At 35.7% G+C, this 22,408-nt stretch overlaps 2 protein-coding genes across 2 annotated transcripts; one reads left to right on the top strand and one right to left on the bottom strand.

The window, feature by feature from the left end:
* Positions 1 to 307: 307 nt before the first annotated feature.
* On the bottom strand, positions 308 to 5,245 carry LOC142544250 (uncharacterized). Its single transcript, XM_075651311.1, has 7 exons — positions 5,106 to 5,245; positions 3,212 to 3,323; positions 2,443 to 2,976; positions 1,168 to 1,993; positions 962 to 1,032; positions 838 to 851; positions 308 to 614 (listed from the first exon to the last, which is right to left on the bottom strand). Exons 1-7 carry the CDS (start codon positions 5,243 to 5,245, stop codon positions 308 to 310), a joined length of 2,004 nt encoding a protein of 667 aa, XP_075507426.1.
* Positions 5,246 to 8,161: 2,916 nt separating this feature from the next.
* On the top strand, positions 8,162 to 12,773 carry LOC142547274 (chaperonin CPN60-2, mitochondrial). Its single transcript, XM_075655470.1, has 18 exons — positions 8,162 to 8,387; positions 8,491 to 8,515; positions 8,640 to 8,771; positions 9,365 to 9,524; positions 9,643 to 9,818; positions 9,937 to 10,032; positions 10,166 to 10,270; positions 10,356 to 10,442; positions 10,519 to 10,608; positions 10,694 to 10,774; positions 10,858 to 10,926; positions 11,060 to 11,137; positions 11,400 to 11,495; positions 11,597 to 11,696; positions 11,775 to 11,878; positions 12,041 to 12,146; positions 12,220 to 12,298; positions 12,449 to 12,773. Exons 1-18 carry the CDS (start codon positions 8,350 to 8,352, stop codon positions 12,561 to 12,563), a joined length of 1,737 nt encoding a protein of 578 aa, XP_075511585.1. The 5' UTR covers positions 8,162 to 8,349; the 3' UTR covers positions 12,564 to 12,773.
* The last annotated feature ends 9,635 nt before the right edge of the window (positions 12,774 to 22,408 follow it).

Consider the following 22,408-nt stretch of genomic DNA (forward strand, 5'->3'; position numbering starts at 1 on the left):
GTTATTGCTTCTGAGGGGAACACCTTGGTGATCATGTATGGGCCCGTCCATCTTTATTTGAGCTTGCCAGGAAATAAACGCAGTTTGGAGTTGTACAGTAGCACTGCTTTGCCTTCTTTGAATTCCCTCGGTGTAATGCGCTTGTCATGTGCTTGCTTTGTACGCTCCTTGTAGGTAAAAGCCAGTTCATAGGCTTGACCCCGGAATTCTTCCAACTGGTCCAACTACAGCAACCTGTGTTCACCTACAAGGGCAAAATAAAGATTCAGTGCTTTTGTTGCCCAATACTCTCTATGTTCTAACTCAACTATAAATGCCACGCTTTTCCAAAAAGTAATCTATACGGTGTCGTGCCTATAGTTGTCTTAAAAGCAGTCCTATATGCCCAAAGCGCGTCATCCAACCTCAACGACCAGTATTTTCGATTTATCCCCACAACCTTCTCTAAAATCCTCTTAATATGGCGATTCGACACCTCAACTTGACCACTCGTTTCGGGGTGATAAGAAGTGGAGATTTTATGAGTGACCCCATATTTTCCCACAAGTTTTTCAAAAAGTTTATTGCCAAAATGGGTGCCAACATCACTAATGATCGCTCGTGGTGTTCCAAATCTGTTGAAAATGTTTTTCTTTAAAAATTTCAGCACCAGTTGAGCGTCATTCGTGGCATATAATTCCGCCTCCACCCATTTGGAAACATAGTCAACCGCAACCAAAATGTATTTTTTTGTAAAAAATGTTGGAAACGGTCCCATAAAGTCTATTCCCCAAACATCAAAAATCTCGCACTCGATAATATTATTTAAAGACATCTAATGACGATTAGAAACGTTACCTGTGCGTTGGCATCTATAACAAGAGAGAACAAATGAACGTGCATCTTTAAATAGATTTGGCCAATAAAAGCCACATTCGAGTACCTTGGATGTCGTTCGTGTGGGTCCAAAATGACCACCTACCTCGCGGTCATGACAATGATTGAGAATCGATCTCATCTCTTCTGCCGCCACACATCTCCGTATCATGGCATCTGCACAGATTTTGAGCAAAAAATGTGCCTCCCAAAAATAATATTTCACGTCAGAAAAGAATTTATTTCTTTGGTGAAATGTTAAATTTGGGAGGTGGTGAGCCTGTAACAAGAAAATTCGCAAAATCTGCAAACCATGAACATTTTTCACCACTAGCAGATGTTCATCTAGAAACCAATCATCTATCTCATCATTTTCACAATCTTTGCTAGCATGCTCTAGCCTAGAAAGATGATCAGCTACTACATTCTCTACACCTTTTTTATCTTTTATTTCGAGGTCAAACTCTTGAAGAAGTAAAATCCACCTAGGCAATCGTGGTTTGACCTCTTTCTTAGCAAGCAGATATTTAAGGGCAGAGTGGTCATTAAACACAATGACTTTAGACAAAACAAGGTATGAATGGAACTTATCAAGTGCAAATACTACTGCAAGTAACTCTTTTCCAGTGGTTGCATAATTTAATTGTGCTTCATCTAGAGTCTTACTTGCATAGTATATTGTGTGAAATACTTTGTTCCATCTTTGGCCTAGGACAACATCAACTGCAGTATCACTGGCGTCACACATTACCTCAAAAGGCAGATCCCAATCCGGTGCCACCAACACAAGAGCCGTCACCAAGCGCTCCTTCAGGTTCTCATATGCCGGCAGACAATCAGAGTTAAAGTCAAATGGTACATCTTTCATTAGTAGGGACGATAGAGGCTTAGCAATTTTAGAAAAATCTCTAATGAAACGCCGGTAGAACCCGGCATGCTCTAGAAAAATTCTAACTCCCTTTATTGAAGCCGGTGGTGGTAGGTCCTTGATGACTTCCAATTTAGCGTTGTCCACCTCAATCCCTTGTTCCGAAATCTTGTGCCCTAATACAATTCTCTCTTGTACCATGAAGTGACACTTCTCCCAATTCAGCACCAAGTTCGTCTCCTCGCACCTCCTCAACACGGAGCTCAGATTCTGCAAACACTCATCAAACGTTGCACCAAAGATAGAAAAGTCATCCATAAATATTTCAAGAAAAGTTTCAATCATATCATGGAATATAGCAGTCATGCAGCGCTGAAATGTAACATGGGCATTACAAAGACCAAAAAGCATACGTCGAAAAGCAAAAGTGCCAGATGGACACGTGAAAGTGGTTTTCTCTTGGTCCTCAGGTGCAATAGTGATTTGATCATACCATGAATACCCATCTATAAAACAATAAAATTCATGCCCCGCTAGTCTCTCCAACATCTGATCAATAAAGGGAAGGGGAAAGTGGTCCTTACGGGTGGCATAATTCAACTAACTATAATCAATACACATTCTCGACCCCGTAACCGTCCTAGTGGAATAAGTTCATTCTTTTCATTAGTGATAACAGTAATCCCACCTTTCTTCGGCACACATTGAACAGGACTTACCCACGCGCTATCTGAAATATGATAGATAATACTTGGATCGAGAAGTTTGATAGTTTCAGCCTTCACTATCTCTTGCATCTTTGGGTTGAGTCGTCTCTGAGGTTGCACGAGGGGTGAGTACTTCTCTTCCATCAAGATTTTGTGCATGCAGATTGATGGACTTATTCCCTTGGTGTCTGTCACCTTCCAGGCAAATGCCTTTTTGTCTTCTTTGAGAACTTGCAGCAGTTTTCCCTCCATAGCATATGTCAAAGCAGCATAAATAATGACAGGTAAATTGTTATTCTCACCTAGGTATACGTACTTTAGGTGTGGAGGCAATGGCTTGAGCTCAAGTGTTGGTGGTTCTTCAATGCTTGACTTCGGAGGAGTCAAGTCTCTTCGGTCTCCCAAATCCTCAAATCTCATCCTTGTTGGCTGCCTCCATGGATGGTTGGCATTGAAGTATGCCACTATTTCCGCTCTTTCTTCGTCCAAGTCATCCTCCTTCAATTCAGCAGTGAGAGTGGCTTCCAATTGGTCCTTCATAGCATCCTGCAGATAATTATATACAAGTGAATCCACAACATCAATTCTAAAACAGTCATCAGTGCGCAGTGTGTGCTTAAGAGCATTAAAGACATCAAAAGTAATTTCTTCTTCTCCCACTCTCAATCTCAACTTCCCGTCTTGAACATCAATCAAGGCCTTGCCAGTGCCAAAGAAGGGTCTCCCCAAAATCAAAGACATCTCCATGTCGAGTACTACAAAATCTGCTGGGAATATGAACTTGTCCTCTTTCACCGAACACATCCTCTATGAATCCTCGAGGATATTTGATAGATCTGTCTGCTTGTTGTAAGGACATCCTTGTGGGCTTAGGCTCTCTCAGTCCAAGTTTCCTGAATACAGATAAATGCATAAGGTTAATACTCGCACCAAAGTCACATAAAGCTTTATGAAAAACAACATCACCAATCATGCAAGGAATAAAAAATCTCTGTGGGTCTTTTAGTTTTGGTGGGATCTTGTTTTGCATCAATTGCAAAGCAATTTTCAGTCAAGTTTATCGTCATGTGATCCTCCAACTTCGTCTTATTAGCTAAGATGTCTTTAAAAAATTTAGCATAGCTCGGTATTTGCATCAAAGCATCAGCAAAGGGAATATTAATGTGCAATTTCTTGAATACCTCAAAGAACTTACCGAATTGCGCATCCAATTTTGCTTTTTTCAATGCTACAGGGAAAGGTGGGGGAATAACAATTTTAGATTGTGCAGTGGGTGCGGGTGTAGAGTTAGAATACTTATATTTTGACGTGTCAGCCTTTTTCTCTCCTCGATCCTCTTTTTCTTTCTTCTCTGGTTCAAGCAGTTTTCCCCTCCTCAATGCTATGGCTTTCACTTGCTCTTTTGGGTTAGTTTCCGTGTTTCTTGACAAGGTGCCCGGATCTCTACTAGTGATCATCTTCGCTAACTATCATATCTGATTTTCTAGTCCTTTTATCGATGCATCCTTGTTCTGTAGTCTAGTTTCGGTAGATGAGATGAACTTAGACATCATTTGCTCCAAACTAGATTTCTCCTCTCTTTACTCCGGTCGATACATCGGTTACTTACCATATTGTTGTCCTCCTTGGGGTCAATTCTGAATGGTTTGACCACCCCATGAGAAGTTGGGATGTTTTCTCCATCAAGGATTGTATGTGTTCGAATACAAATCATTCCTAGGACGGTTTTGAATCCCCACTTGATTTACTGGTGCCTCCTCATGCACATAGAAAGGACCACTGTTTTGACAATCCTTAACGTACACTACAACAAAAATGATTTTTTGCAACGTGCAAATTCTCTTTCCGCAGCGCACATTGCACGCTGCGAAGTTGCAAGCTGTTGAAATTTCAAGATTATCCGCAACGTACATGTGCACGCTGTTAATACTATTATCAACGGCATGCATATGTACGCCGTTAATACAACTATCCGCAGCGTGCACTGTACGCCGTTAATATTCAAAAAAATCTAAATATTAGCGACGGTTTCAAATCGTCGCTAAATTAGCGACGGTATTTAAATTTAGCGACGGTTAAAAACCGTCGCTACATTTCGCGACCGTTTAAAAAACGTCGCTAAAGTTTGCATAAAAATAAAAAAAAATTTACTTTTATAATTTAATAAATTTTTAAAAAAACTACAATATAACTATGATAAATTGACTGATGATTTTAACTAACACTTAAAAAATTAACCAAAAATTGAAACAAAAATCGAAATTAAAATCGCGTAAGAGAGAAAAATTTGAAGTGTTGTGAAGTGGTGTGGAGGAAAGTGGAACGGAAATCGGATATTTATAGACAATTTGCGACTATTAGCGACGGTTTAAATATAACAGTCGCTGATTTACGGCTATTAGCAACAGTTTAACATAAACCGTCGCTAAAAGCAACGGTGATCTCTAAACCGTCACAAATTTTAAATTAGCGACGGTTTTACGAAAACCGTCGCTAATTTAAAAATTCACACCTATTTTCCGCAGCGTGTCATTTTTCTTGTAGTGATAGTGTTCTCCTCCGCATTTTTCACAGAATATCTCTTGCAGGCGCATCGCTGTCCCTTTTACATTCAAGCTGTCTATTTTTCTGTTGAGTGCCTCTAATTGTGCAGTGACAGCAGAAAAATCAGTTACCTGGTGAACTCCTGACTCCTCCTTTGATTGTTCCTCTCAGACTGAGGGTGATAATTGCTAGCAGCCATTTCTTCCAGTAACTCGTACCCTTCTTCGGCCGTTTTCCTCAAAAGATTTCCACAGGCCGCATCATCTATCATGGTACGGTTAGACGAAATTAAACCATAATAAAAAGTTTGGACAACTAACCCAAGAGGCAACTCATGGTGTGGGCATCTCCGCAATAAGTTTTTGTACTGCTCCCAAGCCTCGTAGAGTGACTCCTGCTCAAATTGAGAGAAAGTGGTTATGTCCGCTCGCAGCTTCATGGTTTTTGATGGAGGAAAGTATTTCAGGAGGAATGCCTTGGCCATGTCTTCCCAAGTTGTGATTGAACCTACAGGCAAACAATTCAACAAAGATTTATCTTTGTCACGCAAAGAGAACGGAAATAAACGCAGTCTAGTAGCATCATCAGAAACTCCATTAAATTTAAAAATGTCGCAAATTTCTAAGAATTCGGCCATGTGAGTGTTTGGATCATCAAGCGCATTTCCCCCAAATTGGACAGTGTTCTAGATTATCTAAATTTATGGCTGGTTTGATCTCAAACTCGTTCGCCCTGACGGTTGGTCGCACTATGCTTGGACGTACTGCATCAAGCGACAGTTGTGCGTACTCCAACATGGGTATGTGCCTTGGTTCTTCGACTCTTAGATCTTCATGATGCTCTTACTCACGTTCATTTATATTCATCATATTTCTCAGCCACTGTTGTTGTCGTCGCCTGTGTATGGTTTTTTCAATTTCAGGATCGAAAATCTCTAGTTCAGACTCTAGAGATCTTGGCATGCATCGAGAAGGATACCTGCAAATAAATTGAAGGTGTCAAGCAAAATAAAATAAGGAATGATAAAGTAAATAACTGAAGATAAAATTGTGGATTAACAGTCCCTGGCAATGGCGCCAAAAACTTGATCGATCAAAACTTGCACTGTAAAATCCTTAATAAAAATTTATAATATTCAAGAACGAAATAATCACAAGTGCACGATGTCAAGTAATAGTATAATGTACGAGAGTACGAGTATCGTTCCACTAGAGACTGTATTTCGCAATTATTATTTCCAATTATTAAATTTTTAGCAACGAAATTTGAATGATTGTTTACTACTACTATATTTAAATAAAAAACTCAATGAAAAAGTTCAAGAATTAAATGATGAAATATATAAGCTAGAATGGTTAATTAAAATTCAATGAGAAATGAATTTGTTGGGAATCTTGGTTCACCTACCCCTCGTCATTTACTTAATTCGTTCGATAGTGATCTACGCTTCCGACAATATTTCTTATCCAATTGAACACGCTCTCTCGAGTTATGCCAAACTAATTTTGCTCAGTAAAGTAATTAAATCTCTTTAATTATTTATCATATGTGAATTGCATGTCATACTATGATATCTCCTGGTTTTCGCCCTACCGGACTATGACTATCGATGTGTATTCGACTTCGTATTTCTATGTAAATTGTAAATCCATGGACTATGCTACTCGTTCTTATCATGAGCTATTCTCTCGAAATCACTCGCAATAAAAAATAGTTATTAAAGTTAACTACGCTTTAACAATGCGATAAAACAATAACACAATCAAGAATAAACCAAAAATCGAAATATGAATTAACTAAACTCGATTTCGGGTAGGATCCCCTTAAATCCCAACAAATAAAGTAAATTAGCTATTCAATGACACAATTAAACTAAGCAAAATAATGTTTAAATAAGAGAAAATAAACTCGAAATACTAGACGTGATGAAATATGCGAAGAACGATGCCCAGAAATCTTCAAATCTTCACTCCAAGCACAAAAACCTCTCCAAAGCTTGTGGCGGCTCTTCAATAATGTCTGAATGATCCTCCAAATCGTACAACCCCCTTTCCATATCTTCCTCCTTCAGAAAATAACGGAAGAAATCGGCCAACAAATCTTTCCAAAATTAAGTGGTGCTTGGGCGGTCAAATCCTACCGCTTGAGCGCCGCATCCTCTGTTTTCATTTTTTTCTCGCAGCAACCACGCTCGAGCGGTCAAATCCTACCACTCGAGAGCCAAGTCTTCTGTATTTTTTTTCTTCTGAAATCACACCTCTAGCGCCCGGGCGGTAGAATATTACCGTCCGAGCGCCACGTCCTATGGAATTTACTCTTCAACAATCACACCTCGCGCCTGGGCGGTAAGATTATACTGCTCGGGCTCCAGCCTTTCTGTCACTTTCTTTTGGCTTGCACAATTTTGTTCCGATTTCAGTTTTCCGGCCATTTTACCTGCAAATTCATCACGTACAAGTAGACATGATCATATGCTTACTCTAAAACGAACAAAATGTAAATGAAATGCACGTATGCACAATGCAAACACACACAAAACTAATGCAATAAAATACGTACAAACGACACCTATCATCGAGGAAATGATCACATTTATTTATAGACTCAAAAAAAGCATTCCAAAAGTCATTCTAGAATATAAAGAACTAAAAGTTTACATTAACTCAAAAATATGGAGAGTCAAAAAACACTCCTACATTGCAAAAATTTTCATTCAAACTTTAGTTTTAATTCCAGTTTCCAACAGAATATCCGACCCAACACAATTCATAAAAAAATATTATTTTTTATTTCAAAAGTATTATTTTTTCATAGTGAATATAGATCGGGACGACCCATCTCACGATTAAATTTTGTGAGATCGATATCCGATCTGATAAAACTCGTGAAAAAATATTATTTTTTATGTCAAAATTATTGTTTTTCAAAATGAATATAGATCGGATCGATTAGACCGTCAATAAACGAACTCAAAAAAGAACTATGCTGAGCGCTGCATATTTAGATTTAATTTTTTAAGATAAAATTAGCTTTAATTTTTTTGAGTGAAAAAATAGATTTAATTGTTTTTTTCCCTCTATTCCAAATAAACGTGAATATGGTATTACCAGCTTACCCTTCAGTAATTATGATATTACCAAGTTAACCTTAGGGTTTAACCATAAACCCCTCGTGGAAAACCAAAGCAGCCCTCTTCTTCTAGACCCTTCTCCTTTTCGGATGTATTAAAAGATGCAGTATCAGAGTTGAAATTCAAGAAAAAGGAGATCAAACAAGGCTTTTGCTGAATTTTCTCTGCAAAATATCAAGTCCCACATCACAGATATTAGTTAATTCTTCTTTCGGTCTTCGTATTTTCTTGCCCAAGACTGAAACATGTATCGTTTCGCAGCAAACCTAGCATCCAAGGCCAGGTATCCACGAACCCATCAGTAGAAGCTTTACATTTCAACATTTTGTCGTGAAATTCTTTTGGTTTTTGTTTATTAGAGACACTCATTATTGTTTATTGTTCAGGGTTGCAAGAAGCAGCATCCAGCAGGTTTTTTGTCGACCAAAAGACTCGTTTATTTGTTTATTTTTTTGATTTGAAGTTGAAATGGTTCTGGTTTACCATTACTCATAATTGTTATCGTGGGTTTTTGGTTGTGTTTTTATCTCTGTAGTTTGGCAGTAGAGTGGGTTGGACCAGGAACTATGCCGCAAAAGACATCAGATTTGGAGTGGAGGCGAGGTCTCTTATGCTTAAAGGTGTGGAAGATCTCGCAGATGCAGTTCAAGTCACGATGGGGCCGAAGGTATTAATTCTTTGCGTTGATCATTCTGTATTAGTTGAAATAGGCTCTGTGAAGTTGCCTCGCTCTTGATAAACACTTTGAATGACATGATAGAGGTGGTAGAAGAGAAAAATAGGATTTTGACCTGGTGATTGATTTATTTTGTTTTTGTGTTCAAGTGGTATGATATGATGGGAGAGAGGCGAACCAAATGGACAATAGGTTTCTAAAATGTTGCCCTTCTATAAAATTCTTGGCGGTGCTTGAAGTGTGACAAGTTGTCTGTTTTGGTTAGCAATGATAAATTGCAGTTCAGTTTGCTATATCTTTTTATGCTTATTCTGTAACTTGAGTGCTAGTTTGACTAAGATTTTGGACAGAAACAGCCTTGTTGAGTTGTTATTTATTGGGTATTAGAATGTGTTGTGTGCTTGACTGCGTTCTTTAATATTTGCTGTGTTGTTTAGAGCAGTTTCTTGATGGTTTAGTTTTTCCAAGTTCAGATTGATGTTTTGGATTCTTTCTTCACCATATTCTCATGAGTTTACTTCCAGATCAACTTTTGGTGCTATGTTCTACTTTGATGGCTGATCGATGTTGTTTTATTATTTTAGGGGCGTAATGTGGTGATTGAACAGAGTTGGGGTGCCCCTAAAGTGACAAAGGATGGTGTGACAGTTGCAAAGAGCATTGAATTTAAGGACAAAGTTAAGAATATTGGGGCAAGCCTTGTAAAACAGGTTGCAAATGCTACAAATGAAGTGGCTGGAGATGGTATGCTGTAATCAGTATTAGATAATAGATTTACTTAATCTACATACACATGGATAGGTGTTTTATGTCATCAAGATTGTTTATTCATGCTAATAATATGCTAATTTTGAAATTTTAGGTACTACTTGTGCTACTGTTCTCACCCGTGCAATATTTGCCGAAGGGTGTAAATCAGTTGCAGCAGGTATGAACGCCATGGATCTAAGGCGGGGAATTTCAATGGCGGTTGATTCTGTGGTCACAAACTTGAAAAGCAGGGCGAGAATGATAAGCACGTCAGAGGAGATTGCTCAGGTTTCTTTGTTGCTCTCTTCTTTGAACGAATGGAGTTTTATCTATGTCTGGTGGTAGTCATATGGTGCTCGATGAAATAGTCGTTTTTTAACCATCAATTGCAATATTCCTTTCGTAGGTTGGGACAATCTCTGCTAACGGAGAAAGAGAAATAGGTGAGCTGATTGCAAAAGCTATGGAAAAAGTTGGTAAAGAAGGTGTCATTACAATACAAGTGAGACATTGTCCATGCATATATTTGTTTTATGTAAATTGTGTGGATTTGTTGTCCTTTACTGTATATGTGTGGGGTTTAATTTTTTTGAACTCTTGCTTCAATATCTCCTTAATCTAGTTATCCTCTGTAGGATGGAAAGACATTGTTTAATGAACTCGAAGTTGTGGAGGGAATGAAGCTGGATAGAGGTTATATTTCTCCATACTTCATTACAAACCAGAAGAATCAGAAATGTGTAAGTGTATTGAACCAATAAGACAAGGAGAGTGGATTAAGTTATACTTTCTCTCCAACTTAAACTCATGATTTATCTCTGATAGGAAATGGACGAACCCCTCATTCTTATCCATGAGAAGAAAATATCAAGCTTAAACGGGATTGTGAAAGTTCTAGAGCTGGCTTTAAAGGTTAATCCGTTGATCCTTACAATCATCTTAAGGTCATGTTAACTCTTTGTTGCAATTATATTTTGCGTCTGTGCAGAGGCAAAGGCCACTATTGATAGTTGCAGAAGATGTGGAAAGTGAGGCACTTGCAACTCTTGTACTGAACAAGATTCGTGCTGGAATTAAGGTACATCTATATTTTCTAACATCGAAGTATCTTGATCTACAGGACAATCATATGGACTCATCATTTTTAAAAATTAATATTGCAGGTTTGTGCTATTAAAGCTCCTGGTTTTGGAGAGAACAGGAAATCTGGTTTGCAAGATCTTGCAGTTTTAACAGGAGGCCAGGTAATGCTTATTATGCGTCATTATTTCTTCCACGAATATAGTATAGCATGTGGCAACGTGTTTGATCTAGCTGTCCTCTGTAGGTCTTAACGGAAGAACTGGGACTGTACCTCGACGAAGTGAATTTGGATATGCTGGGCTCATGTAAAAAGGTACAAATCCTTTGTAGATTCTCTCGTAGATGTTTTTGACCTTCTAATTTTGTTTTGGGAACAAGTTTACGTGTAACCTATATTTATTATTATTTATATATTGCATGGATTTAGCTTACAGTTCTTCTTTTAGGTCTCTATATCCAAGGATGACACTGTTATACTTGATGGGGCTGGTGAAAAGAAAGTCATAGAAGAAAGATCTGAGCAGGTTCTTTTTTCATTTACTGCATCATTTTTAAACTTTTTGTGGAATGTTTCTTTAATAGGTGCATGGAGTCTATATTCTGGCCACATTGAATCTGGGATATAACGCCATAAATAAAGTGCTAACATAGGATTTATGCTTTATATTTGTGAAAATGTTCAGAAAAGTATTGTTCTCGTGGAGCGAAGGCATAGAGACGCTCCTTTGAACCTGGAACACGTTTTTATTTAGTTGGTTCTCTGACAAGACCTGTTTACACTCGCAGATTAGGTCAGCAATTGAATTGAGTACCTCTGACTATGACAAGGAGAAGTTGCAAGAGAGGCTAGCTAAACTTTCTGGTGGTGTAGCTGTTCTTAAGGTCTGTCATCCTTCTCCTACATTTTCAAGCGTCTAGGTTTAGATTAATGATCAGTGATGGACGTGATCTATTTGATTTTAGTAAATGGTTTTGCCACACAGATTGGAGGAGCCAGTGAAGCAGAGGTTAGTGAGAAAAAAGATAGGGTGACAGATGCTCTAAATGCCACAAAGGCAGCTGTGGAAGAAGGAATTGTGCCTGGTATATTCTACTTTCCATCTTGTGTGGCATGAAAGTATATTGAGAATTCACCGCTGAAGGTGTTAAAAACTTGTACAGGTGGTGGAGTTGCTCTACTTTATGCATCGAAGGAATTAGATAAGTTGCCAACTGCGAACTTTGATCAGAAGATTGGTGTTCAAATTATTCAGAATGCATTGAAGGTCATTCAAACTCTCTCTATCTATCTATATTTAGTCTGTGTTGTTTGTCAAATTAAGGATTTTAAATCGTGGGAGATCATTAACCCTTAGCGAGCCAATTTGTTTAGCCACTTGGGATATCAACATACATCATTTATTTACATTTTTTTGATTTTTATGTAGATGCCGGCACATATTATTGCCAAAAATGCCGGAGTAGAAGGTGCTGTTGTTATCGGTAAATTATTGGAACAAGATAATCCCGATCTTGGATACGATGCAGCTAAAGGTGTGCTCAGGAATTTGTATTTATTGTGTGGGCCAGGAGTGCGTAATCATGCTAATATTTTTAAATCAAACAGGTGAATACGTTGACATGGTTAAGGCCGGAGTGATCGATCCGTTAAAAGTTATCAGAACAGCTCTTGTCGATGCTGCTAGGTAAGTCAGACTTGACTATACCCCGGTGAATTGGTTATAGTTCCAACATGAATACACATGATTGAACAACAATCAATGTAAATCGGTGTTGCTTTCTCACTGTGGGTTGTAGAATAAGTCTAATATGCAAAGCGGTTCAATTTTCTGCAGCGTCTCTTCTTTGATGACCACCACAGAAGCTATCATCGTCGAACAACCTACTGAGGAGAAGCCATCCCCGGCAATGGGTGGCGGCATGGGTGGAATGGGTGGCATGGATTACTAAGAGAGTAAGAGATGATCTGATATATACGTTTGGAAATCAATAATCGTTGAATGGTGGTGAGTTTAGATGCGGTATCTAAATCCTTGTTTCTGTTATTTATGGAGAGATGAAAACATTTATCTCGATCTCGTAGGAGTGATTGATGATTAGAGACTAATTGTTCAAAGTTACCATTTACCATTGAGAGCAATTGGAGGTTTTGTTCTGTTACTGATCTTTACTTTGGGAGGTTTATAGTTTTATAAAACTGAAAATCGTTGGCCACATTTAAAATTTTGTTTATTTTAAGCAAAAAATGTCGAAGTTTAAAATTTTTTCTTCTTTAGAGATTTTGTTGACATTAACCCATAGGTATAATAACATGTGATTGTTTCTTTTCAAGCTAAAATAAATAATTTTAAGGCTAAACTTATGATGTTATTTATTGTCATTTAATATATTGTTGAATGCTTTAATATTTGTGTGAATATTGATATTTTTATGCTCATAGTAAACTAATTTTAAAAAATTAAAATATTTTATTTGAAAAGGTCGGAATTTAAATCGATCATCAACGAAATTCAATAGAACCAAACCGAAAATCACATTTAAGTTGTTTTCATTATCAATGGTTTGGTTTTCTATTTACTAAAACAGTGAAACTTGGTTTCGTTCGAGTTTTCATCCAAAACCAAGTCAATTCAGCTCTGTTCATGCAGGGGTGTCAAAAATAAACTTGACATTAAAAATATCCTGTTATTTTTGTGGGGGTTTCAAAGTTTGGGTCAAATCGAGTTGGACATCAAATCTAACCCTAAAAAAAATGCGTCGCGACTTGAGTGCAGGTTCAGTGGAATTAAGAATCAGGTCGACCATCAACTTGAACACATCATATCCATATATATATATATATATATATTTTAGGGTTAATCTCAATCTTATTTTTATATCTGAGTATTCACATTTTATTTTCTCATTTCGCCTCCATTTCTCTTCAGTCTTCGATTCGAATTTTTTGGTTGGATTGATTCGTGTACTGGGGAATTTTTTTAGTGCATTTGTTTCAACCCAACCCATAACTCCATCTAAATTACTATAATAACTTCAACAACCACTTCTTAATGAAGGAAATGATTGATGGATTTTAGTTGATAATGTAATTTTCACCATAAATGAAGGGTATTCTTGTTAAAATAAAATTTTAGCTTAAGTTTTAATGATTACGAAATAAATTGATCTGGCTTGAGCTAAATTGATACGTGTATATCACCTAAGAGTTTTTATTAAACTGAACTAACAAGATTATGGCTGAAAGACCATCAAACAAAATCAAAAACATGCTGATCAACTATGCTGATACAATGTGAGACAGACAGACAGACAGACCATATTGTCTAATTAAAGTGATATGACGATATTCTCTGAAGACAACTATTAGTTATCTCTGTGAAAGATTTGGTCTATTGGTTACCCTTTTCAGCTAGTGTCAAATAAATTTAAATTGGTCGTTACTATTTTCGGATATACGACAAGAACACGTGACACCTTCTGCATAATTGTCGGATATCCAATTCATCTGTGAGTACCGTCTCTGTTTATTAATGTTGGGGATCGACACTTATAAAAGGAGATGCATAAAGATTGAAGAAGAAGACTGTTACATTGAATATCATCAAGGATTCTCAAAATACCCAGCATCTCTCAAATAGAATTATCTTAAGCTGATTTGCACACTGAAGAGTTCTATCAGATCAATTAAGGATCATCTTGTACACACCTTTTCCTCACTTATCATTTTTGTACAAGAACTTAGCTGTTTATTGGGAATAATTGTAACTGTAAAAAACATGTTACTGACAGATTGAGTTAAGAGATAGTTACTTGAAGTTTCAGCTCAATAGGCTTGGTGAATCAAGCTGAAGTAAGTTTGTATAAGAGTTATACCGATCAAATCTCCTAGTAAATCTTTCTGGAAACAGAAAGAGAGACGTAGAAGCTTAGTTTTCGAATTTCTGTAAACAAATCATCGCCCTTATTTACTTACAGTTATTTATTTTATTTTATCTTATCTTATCATATCTGATATGAATATTTAATATTCACTTTGTATTTTGAGTTGTTTCTGCACATATCTGTTTAGTTGATCTTATACTTAATTTTGATTGTAAAATAAATTTGAGCTCTCATACGACTTGAGTTATACAATATGTCTATTCCATTTGAAATTTTTTATATATTTAAATTTTTTTATAAATTATTTTTTCCTCTTAAAAAAACTTCGTTCTTTTTAATACTAGAACTCAATTGATCAAAATTTGATACTTTTATTTTTAATTTAATCTCGATAACTTTATAGTTTTTCATTTCATATAAATATTTGTTATATGTTAAAAATAAAATATTATTTATAAAAAAATAATTTTAAAAATAAGTAATACAAATGTTTTTAATATAAAAAATATTATTTTTTGTTTTGAAATAAAATTTCAAATTACATTTTAAATTTTAACCAAATACCAAAATGAAATTCTAATTCGATCAACCTAGAATCCAATTTCAATTTCAAATTCCAATCCTCGTACGTCCAAACACAGTCTTTTTCCTCCTTCCTTTCCATCCCAATCCTCCGCCGCCGCCAAAACCCACAGCTAATGTTAGGGAGAATAATGGATTTGGTTCAAATGACCTTACTTCTAAAGTCATTTATTTTACACTAGTTTTCTTTCCCTAAACCATGCATAATTAATTCATCATAAATAAACTAGCATAAATAATCAAATAAACAGAATTCCATAATATTCAAAATCATTCATGCAGAATAAGTAAATAAAGTAATAAGAGTCTAAAATTCAACTCAATAAATTCTAGCATCCTAACAATCTATAATTAAAAGCGATAATCCATAAAATTATCAAAAGTCTTTAACATATGCAGAATTTCTAGGTCTTCGGGAATGCACTGCACTTTCCGGATGATTTGATAGTTCGCACCTCACGACTCAACATCATCATCACCTGCAATCATTCAAACCTAGTGAATCTAATGACTTATGATGTTCAAACCTAATATAGCAAGTACGTAAATATACACTAACATGCATAAAAATTACTTTGACTAAAAATAGATTTTTTCATGCAATCATGAAACTTTAAAAAATATGCAACTTTTTAAACCATGCTTAAATATGAACATTTCTAATTTAAAATTATCATTTTTAGGTGAAGTTTGATCCTCGAAAGTGACAACATTCATTTAATTGATCAATCTATAAACCATAGTACTAGGCCGCCGAATTCAACATCCACTTTTTCGACGATCCCACCGACTATCATAAAATTAACTTCACTGTTCACTTTTTCAACGGATCCATCATAATTGAGATTCCCGCCCCCGTTTTCGATGGTGCACTCCCTTTTCATTACAAGTTCACCGTTCCCGTTTTCAACGGATCTCTTACTACTTTTTCGTCACGATCAATTCACATTCCTCAAAATATTTTCCTTTATTTATCATTTCGTAAAACATTCATGACTTTCCATATTCTTTTAAAATTTCCAAAAATATGATTCATATCGTTCGTATACGTCAAGATTGCTAAAAACAGCAAATACATGCAAATGCGTTAAAACTTCTAAAAATAGCATATATATCATACATATACTTTAAAACTTCTAAAAACAACATTTATCATGACGTGGAATTGTTTTAGGAAGATGCAGACCGCCCTAGACTTTTTTCGAACCGATCGCACACGATTCAACGCTATACGTACTCGGACGACCATAAACTTTGACTCAATGAGATAACTCGATATCAAAACTTTAAAAACACTCAAAAATATCCAGTAGCCTGTTGAAAATTTAATCTTAGGATCAAAATTTCAAAAACGACTCGATTCGCTTACCGGATGACTATTACCGTTTTCGTGTTTTTGTTTAAACAAATGACCAAACTACACTTCCGACTCGAACCAACCCAAGACCAGACCTATTAACATCCTAAGACATAATATAAGCTGCTGGAAGTCCCCAAGCCCAAGCCAAAACCGAAGACATGGATATAGAATTTAACCTAGGCTCACTTCGCCCATTTTTTGACACGTTCGGGCAATTTACGACCCCAAACGGACCACGGCTCGAAACGAACCCAAACCAGGCCCTTTAACCATTCCTTAAACACTAAATAAGACCCTGATCAGGCCCTTTTGGACACAGACCAGATGACTCACGCTCCAAACAACTCGCAACAGCAGTCCGCTGAATGGAACTTCTTGCGCAGCCGAGGAACAAACGCTCAAGCGGCTTTGGCTGCCCTTGGCTCGGCTTTTGGCTCACACTAGACCCTCACCAGGACCATAAGGCATGTCCCTAGCCCATCAAACAGCCCTTAAATCAAATCCTTAGCCCATAGAATCCGTGACACACAAAAACCGCCCCCACAAGTGCAAGTTATGGAGTTTCGGTTCCAGCCCTAAACCAGCCAGTACAAGCCTTAGCCAAACCCATCCTAGACCTTCCTAGGACCCTTAGCTTCCCTCAAGACCACAGCTAGGGTCCCATGCAGTCATCATGGTCAATAGAACCCCAAGCCGCACCCTCCCTTGCCCTCACGGCCGACACGCGTTTGCGTGCAGGGCTGGACAGCTCTATGCGGCTGTTTGGTTCATCTTTTTTCCCTTCAATCCTCTTCCTAATCATCTAGACCAGCCCTCGTTTAGCTCGGTTTGCATCCCCCTTCAACAATTCGCAAAACATTAAGAATTCTTTGGAAAACATGAGAAGCATATGCATAAAACTTTGAAACCAACATCCTCATAAACTTGTCACACAACATCAGCATACTTGCAATAATATGGATTGAATGGTGCATAAAGAAAGTTTAAAAACATGCCTTGATCTTTTATTCTCACGAAATACGGTAGACGACGCGACGAGAGATGAATGGGACACAAAACTTTCCTCCTTCCCTTGCTTCCTCTATGTCTCGGTCCTTCCAAGGACTCTAGTGTGTGTGAGTGTGTGCTGCCAAGTGAAGTGGCGTGTGGTTATGGGGAGGGTAGGGTAGGATTCTATTTAATTAGTTATTAGTGAGCTTAAATTTACTTAATCACCCCTAATTATTTAATCAAATCTTTGCTAATCTAGGCCCAATTAAAGAATTAATTAAATACTTAATTAATCTTACTAAAATTTTCCATCAATATTTAAAAATATTTGGTGCTACGCGTTTCTAGTATCGTACGTCCGAGACTACTAATTTTCTTAGCAAAAGTTCGCTACCAATTAAATTTGTCCTTTACTATAAATAGATTTGTCGTTTTCCTAATTTGGACTTACTAAATCTACAGTTTCTATTTATAACTTTCTAAAAATAGAAACTTTATCAAATTCGTCCCCGGTTCTCTTGCCTTTGCCGTACATCGCGTATTAGACTACAGAAAGTTCACATTCATAACATTCGATTAAATAATTATTAAACCATACCAATACTTAGATATGCTTCTAGACCACTCATTTAAATAAATTAAAATAAATTTTCATGCATGCATGTGGTTAGTGTGTTAGGGTTTTCGGACGTTACAATTTCTCCCTCCTTAAATAGAATTTCGTCCTTGAAATTTTTCTAATTTTGATTATTGAAAAGTTTAGGCTCCATCATTCACTTCGTGCTTAATCCGCTTGGCTTAAATTTTGCAATCTATCACGCCTTCGCTGCGTACTCTGTTATGACATCTTCCATTTTTATACATTTATACCAAATTTCTTGATCTCAAGGAAATCAAAGTTTTACTAACTCTACATCCTCTATAAATTATAAATCCTAAACTTCATTAAGTTATCTTATCTACTCAGAGATTACTTTAATTGATTGACTTTATCTGAGGTAATCTTGATCGTATAATTTAATTTCCCAAAATATGTTCTTATTGCTAAACCCAAATTTTCACATTTTAGCCCTCCAAGTTTTCGGATTCATACAACTAAGCACCTATATTTTCGAATTATAGAAAAGTCACCCTCAATATTTCCGAAAACTTGCAATCAAGTCCCTCAAATTATTATAATTCAGTCTCTAAGTTCATGATTCCTAAAAATTCAACCCACAACATCACTTCAAAATTCTCTTCCTACACAATGTAGAATTCGAAACAAGCAGTCCTCAATCACCAAGTTTAATTCGCCTCAACTTAATCTTAGGTAGTGCAAAATTCGAGATACAGAAAAACTAAATTCTCCTCACGTCTCTGAAGCATAATTGTACACACCGTCTAAACCACGAAACCAACATGCATTTTAAAATAAAAGGCATCTAACATTTTTCTTTGAAAGTCATAAAATCAAGTACATCTAAACAATTAAATAAATAATACGATAATAAAAATTTAAAGTAATAAAACTCATAAACATTGAGGAGTGACTTCTCGAGCTCCACGGAAATAGCAACACGCATAACCCTTTTGAAAACCACCGCTCTGATACCAACTGAAATGACCCTACTTCTAAAGTCATTTATTTTACACTAGTTTTTTTTTCTAAACCATGCATAATTAATTCTTCATAAATAAGCTAGCATAAATAATCAAATAAACAGAATTCCATCATATCCAAAACCATTCATGCCGAAGAAGTAAATAAAGCAACAAAAGTCTAAAATTTATCTCATTAAATTCTAGCATCCTAACAGTCTATAAATAAAAGCGATAATTCATAAAATTATCAAAATTCTTTAACATATGCTGAATTTCTAGGTCCTCGGGTATACATTGCGCTTTTCGGATGACTCGATAGTCCGCACCTCACGACTCAACATCATCATCACCTGCAACTATTCAAACATAGTGAGTCTAATGACTCAACATGTTCAAACCTAATACAGCAAGTACGTAAATATACACTAACATATAAAAATTACTTTTACTAAAAATAGATTTTTCTATGCAATCGTGAAACTTTCAAAAATATGCAACTTTTGAAACCATTCTTACATATGAACATTTTCCATTTAAAATTATCATTTTTAGGTGAAATTCGATCCTCGAAAGTGATAACATTCATTCGGTCGATCTATTTATAAATCCGATCCTGCGTTTGGGTGCAGGGTTGGACAGCCCTATGTGGCTGTTTGGTTCATCTTTTTTCCATTCAATCCTCTTCCTAAACATCTAGACCAGCCCTCGTTTACCTTGGTTTGCATCCCCCTTCAACAATTCTCAAACCGTTAAGAATTCTTTGGAAAACATGAGATGCACATGCATAAAACTTTGAAACCAACATCCTCATAAACTTGTCACACAACATCAGCATACATGCAATAATATAGATTGAATGTTTCATAAAGAAAGGTTGAAAACATGACTTGATCTTTTATTCTTACAAAATACGGTAGACGACGCAACGAGAGACGAACGGGACACAAAACTTTCCTTCTTCCCTTGCTTCCTCTATGTCTCGGCCCTTCCTAGGACTCTAGTGTGTGTGAGTGTGTGCTGCCAAGTGAAGTGGCGTGTGGTTATGGGGAGGGTAGGGTTCGATTTAATTAGTTATTAGTGGACTTAAATTTACTTAATGAGCCCGTAATTATTTAATTTAATCTTTGCTAATCTAGGGCCAATTAAAGAATTAATTAAATACTTAATTAATCTTACTAAAGAGTCTCATCAATATTTAAAAATATATGGTGCTACTCGTTTCTAGTATCGTACGTCCGAGACTACTAATTTTCTTAGCAAAAGTTCGTTACCGGTTAAGTTCATCCCTTACTATAAATAGATTTGCCGTTTTCCTAAATTGGACTTACTAAATCTAGAGTTACTATTTATAACTTTTTAAAAATAGAAACCTTATCAAAATCGTCTCCGATTCTTTTGCCTTTTCCGTGCATCGCGTATTCGACTACAGAAAGTTCACATTCATAACATTCGATTAAATAATCATTAAACCATGCCAATACTTAAACATGCTTGTAGACCACTCATTTAAATAAATTCAAATAAATTTTCATGCATGCATATAGTTAGTGTGTGTGAGTTTTCGGACGTTACATTGGTAATTTACGCGGTACTCATGGCTGGCTGAGGAGAGATAGGGAGCTTGAGGCTCGGTTGCTCGGAGGCCAGGTTTGCCGTTGTTGAAGCGGTCAACTGCAACCAATTACTTTTCTTTCTTACTAGTTTCCGATTGCCCATGTCAATTTTGCTGAGCTTTCTTTGTGTTTATGCCTGTTTGGGACATGTGGTAGCATTTTTTGTGGACGTTTTTGGGTGGAATAATAGAGTTATTTGCAGAGTTTTATTTGTATTTTTGTATATATTGGCTATACAATGGCATTTTTTGTTGATTATCTGTGGTGTGGATTATTACATTTGTGTCTTTCACTATATTGATGAGAATTGTTAGGATCGAAAAAGAAATTTAGAGGATGAGTGAATAAAATTTTTCAAATTAAACCGATATATTAGATAACTCAAGCTGTGTGAGAGCTCAAATTTATTTTCCAATCAAAACTAAGTATAAGAGCAACTAAACAGATATGTGCAGAAATAACTCAAAATACAAAGTGAATATTCATATCAGATATGACTATGTTTGGACGTACGAGGATTTGAAATTGAAATTAAAATTGAAATTGGATTTTAGGTTGATCGAATTAGAATTTCATTTTGGTATTTGGTTAAAATTTAAAATGTAATTTGAAATTTTATTTCAAAATAAATAATAATATTTATTATATTAAAAACATTTGTTTTACTTATTTTTAAAATTATTTTTTATTAATAATATTTCAATAAATACTCATATTTTTTTATAAAAAAGAAATATTATTTTTAACATATAACAAATATTTTTATGAAATGAAAAACTATAAAGTTATCGAGATGAAATTAAAAATAAAATAATCAAATTTTGATCCATTGAGTTTATTATTAAAAATAATGAAGTTGTTTTAAGAGAAAAAATAATTTATAAAAAATTTTAAATATAAAAAATTTATTTGATTTTCTCAAGTGTGAATTAATAATATAGATTTTGAATAAATCGTATTTTTTAATTTTTTTTAAAAAATACAAAAAATTTGTAAGTTATATATGGGGCAATTTAGGCTTAAATCCTTGTCCACATTTTCAATTTAGTAATAAGTTCCTCTATAATAAATATTTATCAAGGGATCTCCAGCCATATCTTCATTTTATGAATCAGTTCATATGTCAGATTTTCATATTAAAGACTCCCTATTGTCAATCTTTTTCTATCGGAATTTTGGATCAAATTTTTGGACCAATCTTCGAGTTTTCCCATGAATATCATTAATTTCTTCGATGTAATTAGGTTGTAGAGAAATTCCAATATCACATCAGCGTCGAATGAAAATCTCATTGTATTGTGACCTATTTATCGGTTTCTTTTCAAATTCAAAATGGGTTTTTGGTTAATGTAGAATTTGCGAGATTTTATGGAAGGTGGGAAGCTTATGCATCATCTTTGTTGCAGTCATGGTGATTAGTAATCTATTTTCTTGTTCACTTGGAAACGTAAGTAGCTGAAACTAGTCATATACCAAGTTAAAATTTGGTGACACGATGATATAAATTGAAGTGTTGGATGTGTCATTAAAAAATTTTGGTGGTGCTATACCGAGTAAGAATGGAAATTGCACAAAATTAGAGGTCATTTTTTTTTTGTCAAATTCATGGGATCTTCTTCAAGATGGGTAAGAAAATAATTCTTGTTGAGTTCATGATTTCGGAGTTTAACAAATTAAGTGTGAAAAGATTGAACAACTGATCTAGAAAACTGAAGGTAACTGAAGATTCGTAAACTGATATTTGTCCGAACTGAATATTAATGCGTATATAGTCAAAGGCAATT

The sequence above is a fragment of the Primulina tabacum genome, chromosome 5, assembly GCF_025594145.1.
Source record: "Primulina tabacum isolate GXHZ01 chromosome 5, ASM2559414v2, whole genome shotgun sequence".
Lineage (NCBI taxonomy): Eukaryota > Viridiplantae > Streptophyta > Magnoliopsida > Lamiales > Gesneriaceae > Primulina > Primulina tabacum.